Raw genomic sequence first — 23,222 nt, 5'->3', positions numbered from 1 at the left:
GACGTCAACGTCGTTCATGACGTCATTACGTCTCAACGTCAAACATTTTGGCACATAATGATGTGCCAATTTCCCCCAGAATGCACCTGGATTCAGCTTCTTCCGCATGCTTCAAAACGCCACTGAGCACTTGCATTGAAATGAATTGCTGGGGGCGGGGCTGTTTGGTCTCTATTTAATACTCTTAGATGTGACTTATGGGGGCCAGTAGTGTTACTGTAAATAGTAATAAAGAAATCGCTGGCTTATTATGTCTAAAAAGACATGTTTAGTCACTTGTACACGTGTCCCCAAACAATGAAAGATTTATAGATTATATTTGTTGCACCTATAGAGGCTTATGAAATGTTTGGTATTGCTAGGTGAGTCATCGTCGGGTCGACGACGCAATTGGGGGGGATGGATTGTAGCAGTATGGGCGTCGGTTCCCATTGCCCATCCTCCTCCCCCTTGTTAGTTGCCTGATTGAAACCAGTATTTAAGCAGCATGGTCTTCAGCTGTGAGTTAGATGGTTGTCTCCTCCGCTGGTGGGGCACACTGAAGGTGCCCTCCAGCTCACGCTGGCCTGATGGGCTCCAGCTACACATGAATTTTCTCAGTGAAGGTACGTTCTCAGGTTTTGCTGTTCAAGTAAATACCTTTTGTACATTGCATAGTGTACTTGAACTTGACTGTGACTGTAGTTCTTTTAGCTTGATGCTACAAACGCTCTGTCGGGAGCTTTGTTGTGCAGTGAGGCGATCTAGTGCCACGCACATTAGGTAGGTGTACAAGTCCTCCCTCTCTGCAGTATAGTTTTGTTTGGTGTCTTCACCAGACTAAACTTGGGCTTGTATTTGGATTATTCCAGTTAACGTCCTCCCGGGGGCCGCTGCGTGGACGGGACTCTGTGAGTGCCGCTCGCATTAAAGTGGTAGGTGTGCATCTCTCTGTTCCTGTTTCTGTGAACTTTATGCAGTACTACATAGGCCTACAGCCGCCCTAAGCTGCGATTCATAGCCTCTGGCACTAGGCCATATCCAGCAGACAGCATTATTTAGTTTCAGTCGTGAAAACAAGTCCTATCCTGGAACTATTGTGAATCATCCTAATATTACTGTTCTTTCTATTACAGGCCATGGTGCCGGGGCCCTATGTTTGGGACAGGGACGGCCGCCCAGGGTTGTGGTAATCTCCATTTTGCTGTGTTTGATTGTTATTTTGTGTTTATTGATTTTGCTGTGTTGATTTGAGAACCACTTCCCTGGGTCGGTCGTCCTGTCCCTCCCTCCATACTCCTTGCACCGGCCCTTAGATAAATAGTATTTTATTGTTCTGCCTTCATTCCACTGTTCTCTTTTAAACTATTACCAGTGTTATTGTTAATTGATTATTAACAGAAGTGATGATACTTAAGTAAACTGCTGAAATAACCTGATAATCTAAATAAAGAACTGTTTTGTACTTTTGTAAAACACGTTTCTGCCTGACTAATGTAAAACGAACTTGTGTGCTACGTTGAGACTGAGGTGTTTAAATTAGATAATGCTATTTTGACATTAAGGTGTTTAATTTAGATAATAACTATTTCCGGGGGCGCAACTCCCCCGGTGGCGTTGTCTGGCAATACCTTAAATTATACCACTATGCCACACACGCAACCGCGGTTTTCCCGATGAACCTAAGCGCAACGGTGGGGGCTGAGGGTCGCAATCTTATGAGTAACAACTAAAACAAGACCTTAAAACCTGGCGAAAACAGTTGCGTGCATTTAGCGCAAGATGACGATAAAGGAAATCATTAAATGGAAAACATTAAATTAACTTCTGAAAAGCCTACTAGGCCTTAAAACCTGGCGAAAACAGTTGCGTGCATTAGCGCAAGATTAGATGAGGATAAAGGAAAGGAAATCATTAAATGGAAAACCTTAAATTACAGTAACTTCTGAAAAGGTTTCTAAGCCTACACTAATAGCCTACTAGTAAAACTAGTGGAACCGTGATCTTTCCACACGTGAATAATTGTGGTTGTAAACAATAACACAGACAATATAAATCCTTAGTCTAGCAGTGGGAAGGGGTTATCATCATGGCCCCAAATAACTTTTAAATATCTTGCAATTGGCGACGAGTCTCTTACGAAATCGGCAAGAGTGCCTCTCATTACATAAAGCTATATAATCTGTCCATCATCGGCAATAGTCAGTGGTGTGTTCCCCACACTCATTGGCCCCCACCGTTGCACTCAGGTTCACCGGGAAAACCACCACCGCTGCTCTCTCTCTCACTCACTCACTCACTCGCTCGCTCGCTCGCACGCGCGCGCGCGCACACACACACACACACACACACACACACACACACACACACACACACACACACACACACACACACACACACACACACACACACACACACACACACACACACACACAACGTAACCTTAAAGGACAAATTGTTACTTTTTACACGGGTTCATATTTTAGAGTGTAATTAGTGAAAATAAAGGATGAGTTTTAAAATGTTTTAGAGATTGTAATGATCTTGATTTCATTTCAGTGGCTTGGGGCATACGTACAAGAGGCTATGTCTTTTAAGACACTATGGGCCCTATACACCAAACTAAACCTAGCCCATCTACATTGACACGTTGTGAGCTTGTAGATCAGCTATTTGAACAATTTAAAAATGTTTTTCAAAATAGTAAAAAAAAGGCAAAGAAGTTTAGGGGTTTAGGGTTTAGCATGGATGAAAATAGGGCCCAATAAGTCCATTCCCAAGATGCACCACAATCTGTACGCATGCCCCCAAACAATGAAATCGAGATCGCTAAACATACTAAAACGAACGAAAGTAAATGAATACATTCTTTTCTCTTATTAAAATTTAAAATGTGAACCCTTGTTGTAAAATAACGACTAGATTTAACACTAAAAAAGGCTCTAATTCGTTCTCCAGCTATACCACCAACATGTGGAACGCCCTACCGCAGGCCTTAAAGGAGTGTAAATCCCTATCCTCCTTAAAAATTGGTCTGAAAAGTCACCTTCAGGCTGCTACTCGAGACTTGTAAATAGACTAAGGGCGTGTTCACACCAGGGTCCTTCGGTCCCCTTAAAAAGGACCATGGTGTGAACACGCCCTTAAGCCCCCTTCTGCTTTTCTTTTCTCTCGCCTTACAGTAGGCCTATATTCTTTTCTTTTGTTCTGCATTTGTAATTGATGTTATCCTCTGTAAGGTACTCTGTCTTTCATTGTTATAAGAGATACATATAGTGGTGGTTCCTGTGTAAATAAGCAGAAACGCTTACTAAGATCTCCTTTTAGTTGACCTTGTACCAGTGATTTGTGCTGTCATGAAACTGTACTTCCTATTGCAAACGTATAAATTATTCAATCAATCAATCAATCAATCAATCAGTCTATCAGTCTATCAACCTACCTTCAGACTGGCAGTTCTTCTCTGCATCGTGCCAGCTCAGTCTTGAAGGTACGAACTTGAAGCAACGATTGTTGTAGCTCCACCAGAAGTGAGGACAGTTTCCACGTACAGCAGTGGGACTGGCGTGCACTGTGCCTATACATACACGCACACGCACACACACACACACACACAAGAAAAGAAAAGAAAACATGTAAATAGAAAAATCCGAAGATATCCACAAATGTAAAATATCTACATATACAGTAGCATAAATATAAATATTTGAAGTTTTTCAGAAAACAGTATTTAGAAGGTGTTTTTAGAATCGACTTAAAGAACCTTATATTAATCTACCTTTTAAAGAACATTATATTAATCTACCTTTTAAAGAACCTTATATTAATCTACCTGTTAAAGAACCTTATATTAATCTACCTTTTAAAGAACCTTATATTAATCTACCTTTTAAAGAACCTTATATTCATGTACCTTTTAAAGAACCTTATATTAATATACCTAGTGCCATGAGGCCCAGCAAGCACAGGAGTTGAGGAAGCAGCTTCATGTCAGCCTGAGGTGGTCTCTGGGTCACTGGAGTCTGAATGGGGGTCTTCTAGAAGATAGTGGGTCAGTGGAGGTTGGGTCAGCGGAGGTTGGGTCAGTGTAGGTTGGGTCAAGGTCTTCTGGCAGGGAGTGAGTCAGCGGGGAGTCTGGGTCGGTGTCTTCCAGAAGGGTGGTGTGTTTCTGCATGTCTGTGTGTCTTTTTATCCTCTCCACATGAAGGTAGAGTTCACAGCTGGTATCATCTGATTGGTCATGATGCCATATTCATTAACATATTCATTCTGCCAACCTTTTTTCCACACGCACGCACGCACGCACGCACGCACGCACGCACGCACACACACACACACACACACACACACACACACACACACACACACACACACACACACACACACACACACACACACACACACACACACACACACACCCACCTCAGAGAGAGAGAGAGAGAGAGCGTGTGGAGGGTGGGGGGGGGGCACATTCCTCAACTGGAGTTTACTGTATTTATGTCACATTTAATGCATAATATTCATAAACGTGTGTGAAAATATACATTGCTGTTTGTATGCAAATAAAAAGGAAAGCTTTATTAATGTATTTCTTTCTCACTCAAATAATATGAGATACTATTCCAATTTTTACATTTTTTATAAGACCGATTTCTTGGCGGGGGGATATTCATTTTGAAAAATGCAGGATATCAAACAACACCCGAATGTCAATATCTGTTTGAACTGACACATTTAGAGAACTCACTGTGTTTCTTGTCCAAATTTGTATGACCATTCAATATGAAACCATTCAATATGAAACTAAGTTCCTCTCTGTGGTTGCTTGGTTCCAAGAAGTGGTCCTCACGAGTCTAGGGTGAGTAATAGTGAAAGTGATGGCCTAACCGAGCTGGTCCTGGCTGACTCACAGCGCTAATACAGCTGACCCGTGTTCCCAGACATCACACACACGTCTCCTTCTTTGCACTGTTACCTTATAATGCTGCTGTCATCAGGCCCAGATTTTCTTTACCTTTTCTCACCTTCTTAAATCCATTTGGTTACATTATGTACAGTCAGTTACGGTATCTGTACACTACAGTGACTACACTATGTGTATACATTTCCTCTGCAAAGTTTTATCCCTTTCTGATTGCGACCGAAGGTCGCATTATACCCTGAAAAACCTTGTCGCTTGTCTGTCTGTCTGTCTGTCTGACTGTCTGTCTGTCTGTCTGTCTGTCCGAGACGGGTATGGCTGCAGGCCTGGAGTCACCTCCCTCAGCAGATCTTTCTTGTCAGACCTTTCGTCTCAGCGCTTCCGGCGCTTACGACTGACGTCACACAGCAGACTTACAAGCTCACAACGCATCACATGCCCAACGCTTTGTGGGCTTGTAGATCGTCTGTTTTCGCCACCCAGTCGTTTTTAGAGACAGCTACATGGATAAATTATTATTGCAGAAAATTCCTCTTCAAACCATTATTGAACACTGGAAAATAACGCATTTCTTAATAATTAGTTAATTTCTTTTAATAAATATCAGCGGCGAGGGATCCCCGGGGACCCCCCTGAGGAGCGGCGGTCCGTGAGAGACACTCCGGTGGAGGGTCGCCAGCGACGGTCAGCGGCCCCGTGGTCAGCGGCGAGAGACCCTCGCAGTGCAGCCGACTCACGGCCACCGTGCGGGGGACCGTCACCGGCGACACTCCACCTGGCGGGGGTCCCACGGCACCTCTCACGGACCTTCGCTGCGGTCACCCCGTGGTCGGCGGGCGAGCCGGGCGAGGGACCCCCGCAGGCCGGCCGACTCACCGCCACCGGGGTGTCTCTCGCGGACCGCCGGTCCTCAGGGGGGTCCCCGGGTGTCCCTCGCCACTAATATTTATTATTAAAAGTTATTTTTCATTATTAAGAACTTTTTCTGTTTTTGTAATGTTATTTTCCAGTTTGAATAATGGTTTGAAGAGGATTTTTTGGCAATAAGAATTAATGCAATAGCCTACTGTTATTTATTATTAAAAGTTACTTTTCTTTGTAAAGAAAGTTTTATTTTCCGTGTTCCAAAAAGGCAGACAAGCCACAGTACAGTGGAACGCAGCTTCCTTTAAGATTTTTTACCCTGTAGACTTGCCGTTGTACCTGAGACGAGAGGTCTGACAAGAAAGATCTGCTGAGAGAGGTGACTCCACCCCTGGTCTGGTCTGGTCTGTCCGGCTGTACAGGAAGTGATGTCAGTGTGATGTCAGTGAGTCACAGTGATGTGGTACAGAATTACTCATATATGGGCATAAAAAGGATGTCATGTGACATCACTTCCTGTACTGACAGTCAGACAAGCTACCAGATTTCTCAGGGTATAAAAGTCCATAAATGGTCATTCCCAGAAAAAGAAAAAAAAAACTTTTATGCCCATACATGGAGATTTCGTATGTCATAAATTCCAGGTCGAAAATGAGAATGTTAGGGTACCATATATGGCCCATATATGGAGATCCACAGGCATCAAACCAAGGCCCTAACTCACCAAGGCCCTGCTTGGCATTACTAATTAACATGTGTTTTTTATGCCCATCTCCATGTATGGGAATAACATATATTGTATATGGATACATATTATTATTAATAAAGGATCAAATCAAATAAAAAATCCATATATGCTCATTCCCAGAAAAAGAAAAAAACCTTTGTGGTATCCTATGGAAACTATATTCACCAAATATGGGCATGAATTTCATAGTTTATGGTGTATGTATATTGCAGATGCTAATCTACTCCGCTCCTCTGGACATGTTGGTCCGCCTCTGAGTTAGCTTTAAAAGACCATAGAATTGTTCTATTGTGTGTCTTCTCCGTCGGACGCCAGAGGACTGAGCTGCTGCTCTGTCCTCCGTGGTCCATGCATCTCCTACAATAAACCTGGAACGATCTCAGAACATCTCTCCATCTCTATTCCTGCCGTCTTGTCTACCCTGCTCTTAATATCTTCTCTCCGAGCAACGGGGTTAAGAAATAGTTAACTCATAGACTTTAAGATACCTCACCTTTTATGCCCATACATGGAAATTTCTGATGTCATAAATCCCAGGCCGAAAATGAGAATGTTAGGGTACCCCCTTATGCCCATATATGGAGATCCACAGGCATCAAACCAAGGCCCTAACTCACCAAGGCCCTGATTGGCTTCTTCTTCTTTCGTGTATCATCATCCTTGATGATTGGTTGGCGACATTTTATTTCACAAGATTTCTTGTTACTTAGGGGAGGCCATGGGGCTGGCTGTCGTCTTCTCCCCCTTGCTGACGTCGGCTTAGGCAGGGTTTGAACCACTCACCTTCCACATGAAGGGCATATGCACTAACCACTACACCAACGTCGCGCCCAACATTTTATGCCCATATATGGAGATTCCTATATTGTCTATATTAAGGACATTATTAAGGATATTACCGGTATGTTATCAAAATCAAATCAAATCAAATCACGTTTATTTATAAAGCACATTTAAAAACAACTTCCGCTGTACCAAAGTGCTATACAGGCATTTCATCATCACAGCAACAATAATACGATAATAAAAATAATACAACAAATCAATATTAAGGACATATATGGGCGGCGTGTTCCTCCCTCCGCGTCATCAGCGCCCACACCCTAGGTGGGGTTGGCGATAGGGCCTTTTTTGTGTGTAGTTTGCATGTTCTCCCCATGTCTCCTAGGGTTGATACCCTCACAAAAACATGAACAAACTCCCCCCAGAATGACAACTAGAATCGTCAGAGAAACGCTGTGGTTGGCCAGATGGCCAAGAATTGGCGCGACCTCGAGGTTGCATGTCACCCTGAGGTCGCAAGTCACCCTGAGGTGTCTTACTAGTTATTATACAGCATCATATTTAACTGTCCGTTCACAGTGAGCTCCACTCTCTGGCCTGGTGTGTATGTGCTGATATGATCACATTTAAAACACTATTTAAAACAAGCACAGAGATAGTTCCAAAGAGCATCATTTAGATGTGTATATATATGTAGTGTATACCTGTATTGTGTGTGTGTGTGTGTGTGTGTGTGTGTGTGTGTGTGTGTGTGTGTGTGTGTGTGTGTGTGTGTGTGTGTGTGTGTGTGTGTGTGTGTGTGTGTGTGTGCGTGCGTGCGTGCGTGCGTGCGTGCGTGCGTGCGTGCGTGCGTGCGTGCGTGCGTGCGTGCGTGCGTGCGCGTGCGTGCGTGCGTGTGTGTGCGTGCGTGTGTGTGTAATAATATACAACTCTCACAATGACTGTTGGCATGTTGGATCGATGCAACCAGCAGGGTCACCACAGAAAGTGGGGTTTTGATTTCGATCTCACTGCTCTGGAAATTCGATGAGCTTTATTTATTTTGTTTATTTAGACAGGACAGTACCAGTTCATGGACACAGAGATATTGACATATTGCGAAAGAATACATATGATCTCAGTGTAAACCAGCCAGAGTTAGCTAAGGATAATTTTCATCCGTTGTCCTTAGGACAAAAAACAAGAAACAAAACAAGACTAACAGAAAAAAAGAACAGAACATTACAGAACAACTACACAACAAAAACAGGTGCTTGGCGCAACAGAGTGCCTAGTGCGACAAAGTGCCTAGTGCAGGGGTGGGCAACTTTGATGCTAGAGAGGGCCACTATATTTCCACCTTCACTCCAGAGGACCACATTGCATATTGCTTCGTCCCACTTTGTCATATCTCATACAAAAGAAGCAAAAATAGCAGATATAGATCGGCTATTTTTGCCTCTTTTGAATTGGAATCCTGAATTATTTTTTATTTTTGAATTGGAATCCTGAAATGTAACTTAAATACAAATACATTGGACATAACGAACAAATACTATACTAGTCATTAAGCTACTAATATAGTCTAATGGAATTAAAGCAGGTCATGTTAGGAATTGTAACAGTTGAAATCCATAATATATCAGTATTCCGGTATTAACCTGAGGGCCGCATTACGCGAAGATGGGTGGCCCCCGGCCCGGGCCGCCTGTTGCCCATGTATGGCCTAGTGTCACGTTGTGAGGCAACATTGTTGGACCCAGGAGCAGAACAGACAGGCAGGAGCAGAGCAGGTCAAATGTTTACTGATTTATTCTCAAACACACAGGACTTCACAGGACTGGAACACAACAGCATGACAACACTTTAAGATCTGACAAGGGCACACAAGGAAGTGAGGGTTTAAATAGACACAAGACTAACACGTGATTGGCTGAAGACTAACAGGACACAGGTGGAGAACAATAACTAATCACAGGGAGGTGAGACAAGACAGGCAACAGTAATTTGGCAATACAGGAAACACTAGAACAACACTACAAAATAAGGGTACAAGGAGACAGATCCTGACAGTGCCCCCCTCAAGGGATGGATCCCAGACATCCCATAATAAATGTCAGAACACCAAACAGGGTGGGTGGAGGGGAGTCGGACAGAGGGAAACCGGGTCAAATAATTGGCATTAACAAGAAGTCGGAACATATACATTTGACTGGGTTTGCAAGGCAAAAAGTCATTCAGACATACAGACAAGCACAGAGGCATTAAGTAAGACAAACCCAAAGACAGACTAATTAACTGACAAACGGACAGACATGCAGATCAACAAGCAGTCTGGCACATCTAGAGGGTAAACATTTGAGAGTTTGAGCTAGAGGCCTGGGGAGTCGACAAACGCACGAGCAGACTGGCAGATAGACATGCTGACATACCGTTGTTTCCTGTTGAGATTGGCACATTTCCTGGGGCAACCTGCTAAGATCACACATGTCACACAGGGTTTTTTTTACTCTAAAAAAAAAGTGGTGCATTTGAAACTACATTGCCGTGCACTGCTTGCTTCCTGTGAATTGTTTTACTTTTATTTTTGTTTATTTTCTGTTTATTTTTGTGAGGTCAGCAGACAAAGTGATGTGAGTGAGAGGAAAAAACCTGAGTGAAATCTGCCAATCTCAACAGGAAACAATGGTACATACCGGTATAGGGATACAGGCAGACAGACAGATCGGAATAGCAGTCAATGGGCTGGTTTGTGGACCAACCGAACCTCTTGCAGAGGGGCATGGAGCTCTAGAGCCGAGCATAGGGGGCTGGGGAGAACTACCAGTATGTGGCATGAGGCCCTGAGCCCCGGGGAACAAAAGGGCTGTTGGGCGGTGGGACAGGGGCAGAGACTGACCTCTTGAGTGGTTGGTTGTCTTTGGTGTTGTCGACCGGCGTCGACAACACCTCAGAGTCCTCGCGACGGCGAGGACTCTGCGGCGCCGAGCTGTGACGGCGGGGCCTCTGAGGTGCTGAGCTGCGAGGACGGGGCCTCTGAGGTGCTGAACTGCGAGGACGGGGCCTCTGAGGTGCTGAACTGCGAGGACGGGGCCTCTGAGGTGCTGAGCTGCGAGGACGGGGCCTCTGAGGTGCTGAGCTGCGAGGACGGGGCCTCTGAGGTGCTGAACTGCGAGGACGGGGCCTCTGAGGTGCTGAGCTGCGAGGACGGGGCCTCTGAGGTGCTGAACTGCGAGGACGGGGCCTCTGAGGTGCTGAACTGCGAGGACGGGGCCTCTGAGGTGCTGAGCTGCGAGGACGGGGCCTCTGAGGTGCTGAGCTGCGAGGACGGGGCCTCTGAGGTGCTGAGCTGCGAGGACGGGGCCTCTGAGGTGCTGAGCTGCGAGGACGGGGCCTCTGAGGTGCTGAGCTGCGAGGACGGGGCCTCTGAGGTGCTGAGCTGCGAGGACGGGGCCTCTGAGGTGCTGAACTGCGAGGACGGGGCCTCTGAGGTGCTGAACTGTGACCCATTGGGTCATGGGCTGGGGCGGCGTGGGCTTTGCGGCGGTGAGCTGTTGTGGTGTCGCGGCCTCTCCGGCGTTGAGCTGCGGCGGTGACGCGGCCTCTCCAGCGGCCTCTCCAGCGCTGCTGGGCAGCGACGCAGCCTCTCTGGCGCTGCTGGGTGGCGGCTGAGCCTCTCCCTTGCTGCTGGGTGGCGGCTGAGCCTCTCCCTTGCTGATTAATTGTATTTTTTTTCCAGCAATTGATGGGTAGCTATGCCCCTCCCAAAAAAGCTTTTGTCCAATGCTAGCTTAGAATAACTTCCTGCTTGCCAAGGCTGTTGGGCCTTGGCAAGCTGCCGGTTGCTAAGCTAGCATTGGACAAAATCTTTTTGGGAGGGGCATAGCTACCCATCAATTCAGTAGCTGGTGGCAGATAATATTGGCAGTTGATAGATAGACAGATAGTATTGCTTGCATTATTGAAAAGTTGTGGATAGCTATAAGGATAAAATTGAGCTCAAACTAAATTTATCTTTGACTATGCTTGACTATCCCCTTCCTCGAGAAAATTTAATTTCTTGAAGTATGAACAGAAATTAATTCTTCCCTTACTGTACATAGGCTATAAGCTTTCTCGCAGACAAGCACAGTGCAATCTTGTAGGGGCGCAACATGAACAACATTAAATAGAACAACGTTTGTGATATTTTATCTTATAATGAGAACGTCCTACAGGCAGAGATGGGGAATAAGTGTAGCAGGCCTATAGGGTGCAAAGTATGGGGTGGGGGTGCATGAAAAGGTAAGAGGGAGTCTGGTTTAATAGTTTAGTGGGCATAGGGTGCCCTTCAGGTGGGTATTGGGGTGTATGGGTGAGGGTCACTTATAGCTCCCTGGGCACTTGGAGCACGGAAGTGCAACGTTATATGAGCGAAGGAGGCCCTGAGCTTCTCTCCTCCCCCATGTCTAAGGTGAAAAAACAAACAAACTTAACAACTGGTAGTGTGGCAATTGGAAGCCCAGGACGAGTAAACAGTCATGATTGTGTCATGTGTTAACTGTGATAACAAACTGTGGCAAACTGTAAATAAAGTACTAACATTTTTTGGGAGGGGGGAGGGGGGGGGGGGGGGGCATTTGAATAGAGGAAGGTCAGCACCAATGACAGTAAGACTGTACTCTTATACTCCATTACTTTTACTGAAGTACTGGAGTTGACTGTACTCTTATACTCCAGTACTTTTACTGAAGTACTGGAGTTGACTGTACGATGACAAGACAAACAGTTGCAGACAGAGGGCCTTTCAGTATCTCTGTAGCAGGTACAGAAGCAGCTTATAGGGCAGGGGTCTTCAACGTTTTCAGGCCAAGGACCCCTTAGTTGAGAGAGAGATGAAGCAGGGACCCCTTAGTTGAGAGAGAGATGAAGCAGGGACCCCTTAGTTGAGAGAGAGATGAAGCAGGGACCCCCCACAACCTGCTCATAGATTCCATATACTGTAGTTGCATCGTTTGACAGCACAATCATCAGTGTATTTTGGATTCATGTCAATTTGTGTTTTCAGATATTTAACCACTTGAACCGTCATTACTTAATAAACTTGACCTTTCACTTTGTACTTTGTCTGCTCTTTTTCCCCTCTACACCATGGATCTTTGACAAAAATAGCCGATCTACAAGCTTGTAGATCGGCTATTTTTGGCTAAAGTTCTCAGAATATGGATGCTAGGGTTCAAGTGGTTAATATAAAAAAGGAGAAAAAAAGTTTCCATCACTAAAAGATTTGGAGGACCCCCTGTAGTAACTTTGGGGTCCCGGATCCCCTGTTGAAGACCCCTGTACTATGGCAATTAATTCATGTTTAATGTAATGTAACATTCAAATGTAATAAATGTCATGTTTTTTTTTTTCTTTTTTTCTTTAAAACCTTGAACAATGTGTGGTTGTGTCACCATTACATAATTACCTTCAAGCACAGCCTATTCATGTCCACCGATACAAATATAGTCTCTGACTCTGACCTTACTAATGCAGACATGCTGAAATGATGGCACCAGTAAACACATGGATTAGATTTCAGACACTTTTATTGTTGAGACACAGTACCCAGTCAGCTTTTATTGTGGAGACCGAGTAGCAGTCAACTTTTATTGTGGAGTACCCAGTCAACAGGCTGAATCACACATTCCACTCAACAAGGTGTTTATGTACGAACACACACAGAAGGCCATTTATCAGAACATGGCTGGTCACACCACTTAGATCCACAGTTTGCTATCCCACAGTTTGTACCATCATCTGGCTGACCACTGAGCCACCCGGTGTAGCCCACAGTGGAGCAATCAGACCACAGCCATCTATCGTCCACATAGAGATCATTCAGTCCAATCCAGGTGCGAGTGGGTGATGGTTCCTGGTCCTGGATCAGCTGCAGGATGAAGTTGTCCTCCTCATCACTGTGGATGGACACCAGGTGGCCTCCTGAATAAGGATAAGGATAAGCATTTGTGTTATGACACGATAACGATGAGTCATTTACAGCATTTCGTTATACCAACGTTTACGACTGCTCTGTATTGTTGATTTGTTTCTTTTTCACTGTATACAACCTTTTTCTTTTCATACTTCACTGTAATTTTGTAACCTTAAAGGAGTAGTTAACCCATTCAGGCCGGGATACACATTGTTGCGACCGTAAGGTCGCAGTTTAGTTGCGACCGTAAGGTCGCAGTTTAGTATCAAAACCTCCACCGGCCGTCCGTCACGTCACACGTCACACCTTTGCCCTGCTCATATCTCCGCATCAGTATGACATCACACTGCTGACATCAGTATGACATCTGATGTCAGCAGTGTGATGTGTACACAAACCTTTGTGTACGTTGCTGTGGCAACAGTCTGTTGTTGCTGGTCTGTTAGTGTACGTTAGCAACCACCTTAGCAACCATGGTTTTACCCTAGCAACCAACTGTTTACCCTAGCAACCAACTGTTTACCATAGCAACCATGTTTTTTACCCTAGCAACCAACTGTTTACCATAGCAACCATCCTTTTACCCTAGCAACCAACTGTTTACCATAGCAACCATGTTTTTTTTTACCTTAGCAACCAACTGTTTACCATAGCAACCATGTTTTTACCCTACATCCCTCCATATATGGAGATAACCGACGAATCTCACTAAGTCTGACCTCACAAGCCCCATATTTGGACACGAACAACATATAACTCCATATATAGACATAGCTGCCAACTGTTTACAGATGTGGGCGGCGCCTGTACAGGCGGCGCCTGTACAGGCGCCGCCGCCATCACATCCAACCATCTTGAGATGGTTGGATGTGATGATAAGCTATAGGGCTATAGGCTTCGGTGTTCCTGGCTGTATGGTCTGAGTCGAGGAATGCTTCTCTCTTCTCCGGTGTCAAAGGCTCCTATTTATAGGGCTTGTTTGTGTATGAAGGTGACATCAGCATGATGTCATCTTGATGAGGTCACTAACTAGACATCTCCATATATGGGCCGCTCATTTGTGTACGATGTGATATTAGCGTGATGTCACCCTGATGAGGTCAGCAGCTAGATATCTCCATATATGGAGATATCGAATGTGAGGTGAGGTGAGATACGTCAGTCATCTCCATATATGGAGATTCATGGAGATAAGCGACCAACGGTCGCTTATCTCCCGATTAGGGAGTCTTACTGGTCTCCCGATTAGGGAGTCTTACTGGTATCAAAACCTCCACCGGCCGTCCGTCACGTCACACACGTCACACGTCACACCTTTGCCCTGCTCATATCTCCGCATCAGTATGACATCACACTGCTGACATCAGTATGACATCTGATGTCAGCAGTGTGATGTGTACACAAACCTTTGTGTACGTTGCTGTGGCAACAGTCTGTTGTTGCTGGTCTGTTAGTGTACGTTAGCAACCACCTTAGCAACCATGGTTTTACCCTAGCAACCAACTGTTTACCCTAGCAACCAACTGTTTACCATAGCAACCATGTTTTTTTACCCTAGCAACCAACTGTTTACCATAGCAACCATTTTTTTACCCTAGCAACCAACTGTTTACCATAGCAACCATGTTTTTTTTACCTTAGCAACCAACTGTTTACCATAGCAACCATGTTTTTTACCCTAGCAACCAACTGTTTAACATATGGAGTTATATGTTGTTTGTGTCCAAATATGGGGCTTGTGAGGTCAGACAATGCCGGTCTTATATAAGGGTCATTTGTGTACGGTGTGATGTCATACTGATGTCAGCAGTGTGACAGGAGAGGGAGTCTTACTGGTAGTGTATTACAGTACATGTACAGTATGTAGCAATATATTGTTTTTTGTAGGGTAATTTTTGAATAATAATGTTTTTCAGGCTTAACCCCCAAAATGACTTTTTTTCTATGAATTACTCACACCATGGATCAATCAAGTGGCTAAATATGTTTTTTTAGACTCAATGGGCCCTATTTTCACCAAGCTAAACCCCTAAACTTTTTTTTAAATACTTCAATTAGCCGATCTAATCACATCAACACGTTGTGGGCTTTTAGATCAGCTATTTGAACAGTTTAAAAATGTTTTTCAAAAATAATTCATAAGAAGTTTAGGGGTTTAGGATTTAGCATGGACGAAAATAGGGCCCAACAAGCCCATTCTCAAGATGCACCACTGCATGATGTGACCAACCCCCAGAACCCAGGGCTAGACCAGTGGCCAAAGCTGGAACTGCAGGCAGGGTGAAAATACATGCACAAGCAAAAGAGCGCGCCGCTGGAGTCTACAATAGGGTTCAATGGACGTCGTTCGTGACGCCATTACATCTCGACGTCAAACATTTTGGCACATAATTATGTGCCAATTTCCCCCAGAATGCACCTGGATTCAGCTACTTCCGCATGCTTCAAAACGCCACTGAGCACTTTGTGACGGTTCCCTCAGTAGGAGGTACTGTAGGCCTATAGGCCATACAGGGTTTTATGGTTATGTATCACTCCTTGGTTATACTGTAGGTTTGCTTATTTGCTTTGTATTCATTTGTTGTTCTCCTTCCCATAGGACTGGGGAGCAGCAGATTGATTGGTTGATCGTCAAGTCTGATTGGCGTGCACCTGGGCCCGGTCCACGCCTATATAAGCCTGCTTCCCCAGTCCTCCCCCAGCTCTCCTCACTCCAGCTCCTCTCCCACCATTCCCCTTATTTTTGCCATTTCTGTTAATACATGCAACACTCACACACTACATCTCTCACTCATCCATACATGCACTTCACCACTGACTTGACTTACTTCCACACCTCACTCCTTCTTTTGATACTTTATTTAACTTTAATTATTTAATAAATAATACTTAAACTTTGTTTTGACTGCGTCTCCCCCAGTTTTTGTTGTGTTCCCTGAAAACCCTAGGCCAGGAACATAACAACTTGCATTGAAGTGAATTGCTGGGGGCGGGGCTGTTCGGTCTCTATTTATTATATATGCATTTCTGGTCCACGTTACACTGATAAAAACCTAGATGCTTGCGCAGGTCGGTACCAAATGAGCCAATGAAATCAGTGCTCCCCAAAACAACAGGTTTGGTGATTGTTGGGAATTGATTATGTGAGGGGGTGGAAAGCAGCGTTATTCTTTTTATTTTTATTTCCTTTAATAATTGTTGTTTTTACAATTATTTCCTTCTGTTGAACATGTTTTGTATAATTTGTATAATATGTTTCGTTTGGTTATAATGTTGTATTGCTGTCCCCCTTTAAAACCTCCTCTCTTTCCATGTGTGAGTCTGAATGCGAACTGATAGGATAACTAGACGCCGGTGCTGGCCAACGTATGGGGGACTAACGTCATGACCAGCCAATGGGCGGCTGGCAGAGTGGGAGGCGGCCCTTTAAGAGGAACGCCAGGCTCAGTCTAGGTTGACGAGCAAGGAGTGCAGACGTGTGTGTGTTGGAGCGGGCTGAGGGAAGTGACTCAGGTGGCCGGCTGTGCTGAACAGGGAGACAGGCACAGGCCGAGCCAGGCAGTAACTGAACTGAACCTTATTGAACCTAAAGTGCTAGGACCGAGTAGCACTTTACCTTACAAACCCTGCAGCGGATTCCAGACGGTGATCCGGGTGCCAGCGTTACCAGGCAGTGTCCGGGCCATCCAGAGACGGCGAGAGGGTCCCGACGAGCCGAACCAGTCTATCAACGAGAGGGGTCGTGTGACTCCTGTGGTGTCGTGCGAACTACCCGCACTGGCAGCCACTTGGCTGCCTGCGTGTGAGTATCCAATCCTGTACACCACTGTCACTAAAGTCACTGGCCTAGAGTTGAGCTGTATAGTCGTCACGACAAGGATACTGGCGTATTCTTTGTATTCACAGATGGGTGGACTAAAGAAGTAGACGACCAGAGATGAGCTGTGTGTCGCTGTGTGTGCCATCCCACCTGCTATAGAAGTCACTATTCCCGCCTGCTTGAACTATACGCTGTTTATTATTAGATATCTGCTTAGTATATAGTAATAATTATTCGTCCCTAATCTGCGCTCCTTGCATAATTTCCATTTATCGTAATATTATATTATTACGATTTGAGGCCTTAACGAGCCGGTACCATATATTAAGTGCACTTTATCTACCACAAGAACCGATACGATAAGAGGAAAGGGGGGGTTGAATTGATGCCCTATGGTTGGAAGTGTTCTTATTTTTAGGTTTTAGTTAGTGGCGCCGTAGGATTTTAGGGGTTCCCTTTTTATTTTATTATTGTGTTTTCGGCTATTTTAGATGCCCTTGTATAGGGAAATAAAGATTGTTATACTTTTCTAAACTGTTGTCCTGGTCATTCTCTCCTCATGATATATATTGCTCTGGTACTCCGTAAACGAACTTGTGTGTCCTTAAAGGTTGTGCCTTTTGTGCACTTACTTTCCTCTTTAAACGAGGTGGCGTTGTCGGAAACTTATAATTATATAATCTGCTAATGATAATACTTAATAATATACATCAAACCAAAAAGGTGTATTTATAATTATTTATTGGCAAATTCAGTAACAAGGTAATGACAAAGGTACCAGTTTAAACACTGGCGGTTAATGTGAGTTGGGCCACCCTTACATAATTGGCGTTAGTAGCGGCAGGATCGGATACAGAGCAATATAGAGGAGAGATTGAATAAGTGTGTAATTGTGAACTTGTAATATGATGATGATGCCGGTGTATCCGGGCGCCCCGTGGCTGCCCACGTTTGGAGGTACAAAGGGTGAAACTAAGTACAGGGAATGGAAAGTGCAGATTAAAGGGCTATTGGGTACGCAAGATGTTAATGAGGCTAAAAAGGTTGCCATTCTATTACAAACTTTGACTGACGAAGCTAGACGGCAAGTTAATGTATTGGATGCGGAGGATCGAGACACTGTGGCAAAAATCTTTACTCATCTAGATAGCATGTACAAAGAAACAATCCCTGTCTCAAAGGTACGCTCACAATTTTATAGTTGCGCACAGCGCCCTGGGGAGAGTGTTAATGCCTTTATTCTGAGACTTAGAGAATTATTTTGTGGGTTGCGGCATTACGATGCGACTACAGCCCCCTCCGAGGCCGTTTTGAAAGACCAGTTTCTTATGGGGTTAACTGAGGGCCCACTTGGCCAAGCACTGAGAATATATGCTCGACGCCACCCTGACGAAGACTTCGCCGCGCTGCGACAGGAGGCCTTGACGTTGGACATGGAACATGGAGGTACGCCAGCTACTGAAATCGCTTGTCATGCTATTAACCCCGTAACTGTCCCTGTGCCACCACCACAGATCTCTGCTTGGAGAGATGAACTGAAGCGAGAAATAATGGAGGATGTCAAGACGCAGTTGCAAGGTATGACGAAGGAGTTGATGAGTGAACTCCGACCGCTCATCCAAGCTGCCGCTCCTGCTGTGCGTTCCCAACCGCCGCCGCCTGAGGCACCTTATGTGCCACCTGCGCGCCGGTACGCGCCACCTCAGAGACATGAATGGGATGGGGAGGGGAGGCCCATATGCCGACAATGCAAACAGCCAGGACACATAGCTAGGTGGTGCACTAATAATCAGCCGTCGTTAAACTAAAGGGCCCTGTTGCCGGAGCCCGTGCGACAGGGGTTATTTCCCCACCTATGGGAAGGAGGGCTAATGAGGCGTTTGTTGGGGAGTGTCAGGTTATGGGGGTACCGAGGGAGAGAGTTCCATTATGTGGCTTACCGGATGCAGGATTACAAGTTAGGTTAATGCAGCAGAGACACGATCGGGATATGCGGGCCCTTTTGGACAGAAAGAACAGCGAAATTGAGGCGTATAGAGCTAAGCAGCGGGACTCTGAGGAGCGCGTCCGCAAGCTAGAGGAGACAGTTCGAGGCCTACGGCGGGAAACCCAGGTCATTCGTGAGTGCAAAAATAAGCAGATCGGTGAGCTGAGGAAGGTGGCGGTTCAGAGCGCCAACTCGTTGAAGGAGGAGCAGGAGAAGTTTGAGCTGCAAAGGAGACACACAGAGAGCACCCAGGCTCTGCTGGAGGACACCAACCTCAGATGGGCCAAGATGGAGAGTGAGTATAACAGCCAGGCACAAGCAGCTGACCAGAAGGTGCGTGTTCTGGAGCTGCAGGTAAGGCAACAGGCGGTGGAGCTGGAGGGAGGTGGTGCTCTGCGTCAGAGGCTGAGCCAGGAGAAAGCCCAGCTGGAGATCACCATAACGGGCCTCAGCGCAGAGTTGCAAGAGGCCAACAGACGGAGCGTGTCCCCGATGAGAGAACACCAGCAGCTGTCTGAGGAACAGGAGATGGCCCTTCAGAAGCTCCAGGACGAACCCCAGTTGCAGGTCACCTGGGGGAACGAGGCTCAGGCCGTCCCATTGAGGCGGAGAAAGGGAGGAGGCATTCAACCAAGACGACAGCCTAACTGGAAGAAGCTTTCAGGGAGGTATCAGGGCCCCGACGTTCTGCTGGAGTTAATTTGGGCAGCCGTCTGTGCGGTACAGCCCGGTTGAGTTAGTCGCAGGGACTGCTAACGATCAAGTAGGGGGGAGTGTGAGGGGGTGGAAAGCAGCGTTATTCTTTTTATTTTTATTTCCTTTAATAATTGTTGTTTTTACAATTATTTCCTTCTGTTGAACATGTTTTGTATAATTTGTATAATATGTTTCGTTTGGTTATAATGTTGTATTGCTGTCCCCCTTTAAAACCTCCTCTCTTTCCATGTGTGAGTCTGAATGCGAACTGATAGGATAACTAGACGCCGGTGCTGGCCAACGTATGGGGGACTAACGTCATGACCAGCCAATGGGCGGCTGGCAGAGTGGGAGGCGGCCCTTTAAGAGGAACGCCAGGCTCAGTCTAGGTTGACGAGCAAGGAGTGCAGACGTGTGTGTGTTGGAGCGGGCTGAGGGAAGTGACTCAGGTGGCCGGCTGTGCTGAACAGGGAGACAGGCACAGGCCGAGCCAGGCAGTAACTGAACTGAACCTTATTGAACCTAAAGTGCTAGGACCGAGTAGCACTTTACCTTACAAACCCTGCAGCGGATTCCAGACGGTGATCCGGGTGCCAGCGTTACCAGGCAGTGTCCGGGCCATCCAGAGACGGCGAGAGGGTCCCGACGAGCCGAACCAGTCTATCAACGAGAGGGGTCGTGTGACTCCTGTGGTGTCGTGCGAACTACCCGCACTGGCAGCCACTTGGCTGCCTGCGTGTGAGTATCCAATCCTGTACACCACTGTCACTAAAGTCACTGGCCTAGAGTTGAGCTGTATAGTCGTCACGACAAGGATACTGGCGTATTCTTTGTATTCACAGATGGGTGGACTAAAGAAGTAGACGACCAGAGATGAGCTGTGTGTCGCTGTGTGTGCCATCCCACCTGCTATAGAAGTCACTATTCCCGCCTGCTTGAACTATACGCTGTTTATTATTAGATATCTGCTTAGTATATAGTAATAATTATTCGTCCCTAATCTGCGCTCCTTGCATAATTTCCATTTATCGTAATATTATATTATTACGATTTGAGGCCTTAACGAGCCGGTACCATATATTAAGTGCACTTTATCTACCACAAGAACCGATACGATAAGAGGAAAGGGGGGGTTGAATTGATGCCCTATGGTTGGAAGTGTTCTTATTTTTAGGTTTTAGTTAGTGGCGCCGTAGGATTTTAGGGGTTCCCTTTTTATTTTATTATTGTGTTTTCGGCTATTTTAGATGCCCTTGTATAGGGAAATAAAGATTGTTATACTTTTCTAAACTGTTGTCCTGGTCATTCTCTCCTCATGATATATATTGCTCTGGTACTCCGTAAACGAACTTGTGTGTCCTTAAAGGTTGTGCCTTTTGTGCACTTACTTTCCTCTTTAAACGAGGTGGCGTTGTCGGAAACTTATAATTATATAATCTGCTAATGATAATACTTAATAATATACATCAAACCAAAAAGGTGTATTTACAATTATTTATTGGCAAATTCAGTAACAAGGTAATGACAAAGGTACCAGTTTAAACACTGGCGGTTAATGTGAGTTGGGCCACCCTTACAATTACATGATACAGTCACCTGTGCATTTAGTCTCAATGTTTGTAAACAAGAAACGTGTCTATGGATGTGACTTATGGGGGCCAGTAGTGTTACTGTAAATAGTAATAAAGAAATCGCTGGCTTATTGTGTCTAAAAAGACAGGTTTAGTCACTTGTACACATGCCCCCAAACAATTAAATCAAAATCACTAAACGTGCTAAAGCGATAGAACAAAGTAAATGAATACATCCCTTCTCTCTGGCCTACCCTCCAAACTACTCCATAAACTACAAATCATTCAGAATTCATCACCCACACTAAACTATCCGCCCACATCACCCCCATCCTCATCCAACTCCACTGGCTCCCCTGTCTTCTGGTCTGTGGAATGTAACAAGTGTGAAACCATATACGTACATATTCAATCAGGCATTTGGATTTGAAGGTATTTTGAGGTATGACTTTTTTTACCGGACACCCCCAGAAAGTAAAGAAATAAGTGTTAGATTGAGAGGTCATTCAAATCTTACCTACAGTATAATTTTATAATGGACAATTTACTTTTGGGCAAGTGGGCATGATCTTCGGGCAAGTAGAACATGACCTGTACTTGCCCGACAGGCAAGTGCCTCTGAGACCTTAGTGTCAACCACTGATTAAAGGTATCTATCTATCTCAATATCTATCTGTCTATCTGTCTATCTGTCTGTCTACCTACCTTCATTCTGGCAGTTCTTCTCTGCATCGTGCCAGCTCAGTCTTGTAGGTACATACTTGTAGCAACGATTGTTGTAGCTGAACCAGAACCATGGACAGCTCCCACTTTCCATCATGAAGGGAGCAGCAGAGGGACCGGCGTGCACTGTGCCCACACACGCACACACACGCACGCACGCACACACGCACGCACGGATATGCACACGCACGCACGCACGCAAAGAGACACACAGAGGGGGTAAAGAAAAACAGAAAAGAAAACATGTCAAAAGAAAAATCTAAAGATATCTACAAATCTAGGATCTACAGTACATACAGTATAGCATAAATATAAATATTAGAAGTTTTTCAGTAAACAGGATTTAGAAGGTGTTTTTAGAATCCACCAAAATGGGTTTAAAGAACCTTATATTAACATACCTTTTAAAGAACCTTATATTAATCTACCTTTTAAAGAACCTTATATTAATCTACCTTTTAAAGAACCTTATATTAACATACCTAGTGCCATGAGGCCCAGCAAGCACAGGAGTTGAGGAAGCAGCTTCATGTCAGCCTGAGGTGGTCTCTGGGTCACTGGAGCCTGAATGGGGGTCTTCTAGAAGATAGTGGGTCAGTGGAGGTTGGGTCAGTGGAGGTTGGGTCAGTGGAGGTTGGGTCAGTGTCTTCCAGCAGGGTGGTGTGTTTCTGCATGTCTGTGTGTCTTTTTATCCTCTCCACATGAGGGTGGAGTTCACAGCTGGTATCATCTGATTGGTCATGATGCCATATTAACATATTCATTCTGCCAACCTTTTTTCCACGCGCACACACAAACGCACACACACACACACACACACACACACACACACACACACACACACACACACACACACACACACACACCTCAGAGAGAGCGAGCGTGTGGAGAGGGGGGGGGGGGCAGAACGGGACACATTCCTCTACTAAAGTTTACTGTATTCGTGTCACGTTTAAAGCAAAACCAGTAAGACTCCCTAAATGGGGAGATAAGCGACACAAACTTTAGAAGGCAATGGTATAGCCAATCAGGAGGGAATATGGGGAATGGGACAGATGCATGTTGATGACATGATGACTTTAGAGTTACTGTGTACCGCTTTGCGTTATTTTAGGGCAAAATCTGTAGGAGCAGTGTGCAAAGATGTGCCTTACAAAAATCGGCCTGATGGTGGCACGAATCGGCCTCATGGTGG

The 23,222-nt window shown here is 45.3% G+C and overlaps 1 protein-coding gene across 2 annotated transcripts in view; it reads right to left on the bottom strand.

Annotated features, from left to right (window-relative positions):
* LOC308293357 (galactose-specific lectin nattectin-like) overlaps positions 1–22,648 on the bottom strand; it is a 53,886-nt gene extending 31,238 nt beyond the window's left edge. Inside the window, exons 1-2 of one of the 2 annotated variants that reach the window (XM_080735832.1) lie at positions 22,510–22,648; positions 3,422–3,556 (exon numbers count right to left, since the gene is read on the bottom strand). In XM_080735832.1, coding sequence (XP_080591958.1) covers positions 3,422–3,556; positions 22,510–22,558 — 184 coding nt within the window. In that variant the 5' untranslated portion in view covers positions 22,559–22,648. Of the gene's footprint in view, positions 1–3,421; positions 3,557–3,919; positions 4,059–22,509 lie in introns of those variants that run through there. The other variant, XM_080735831.1, reaches the window with a different exon arrangement.
* Positions 22,649–23,222: the final 574 nt, after the last annotated feature.

This window comes from Nannobrachium achirus (genome assembly GCF_963921795.1).
Source record: "Nannobrachium achirus genome assembly, chromosome: 10".
In the NCBI taxonomy this organism is placed as follows: Eukaryota; Metazoa; Chordata; class Actinopteri; order Myctophiformes; family Myctophidae; genus Nannobrachium; species Nannobrachium achirus.
This window is presented reverse-complemented; position numbering and strand designations above follow the sequence as displayed.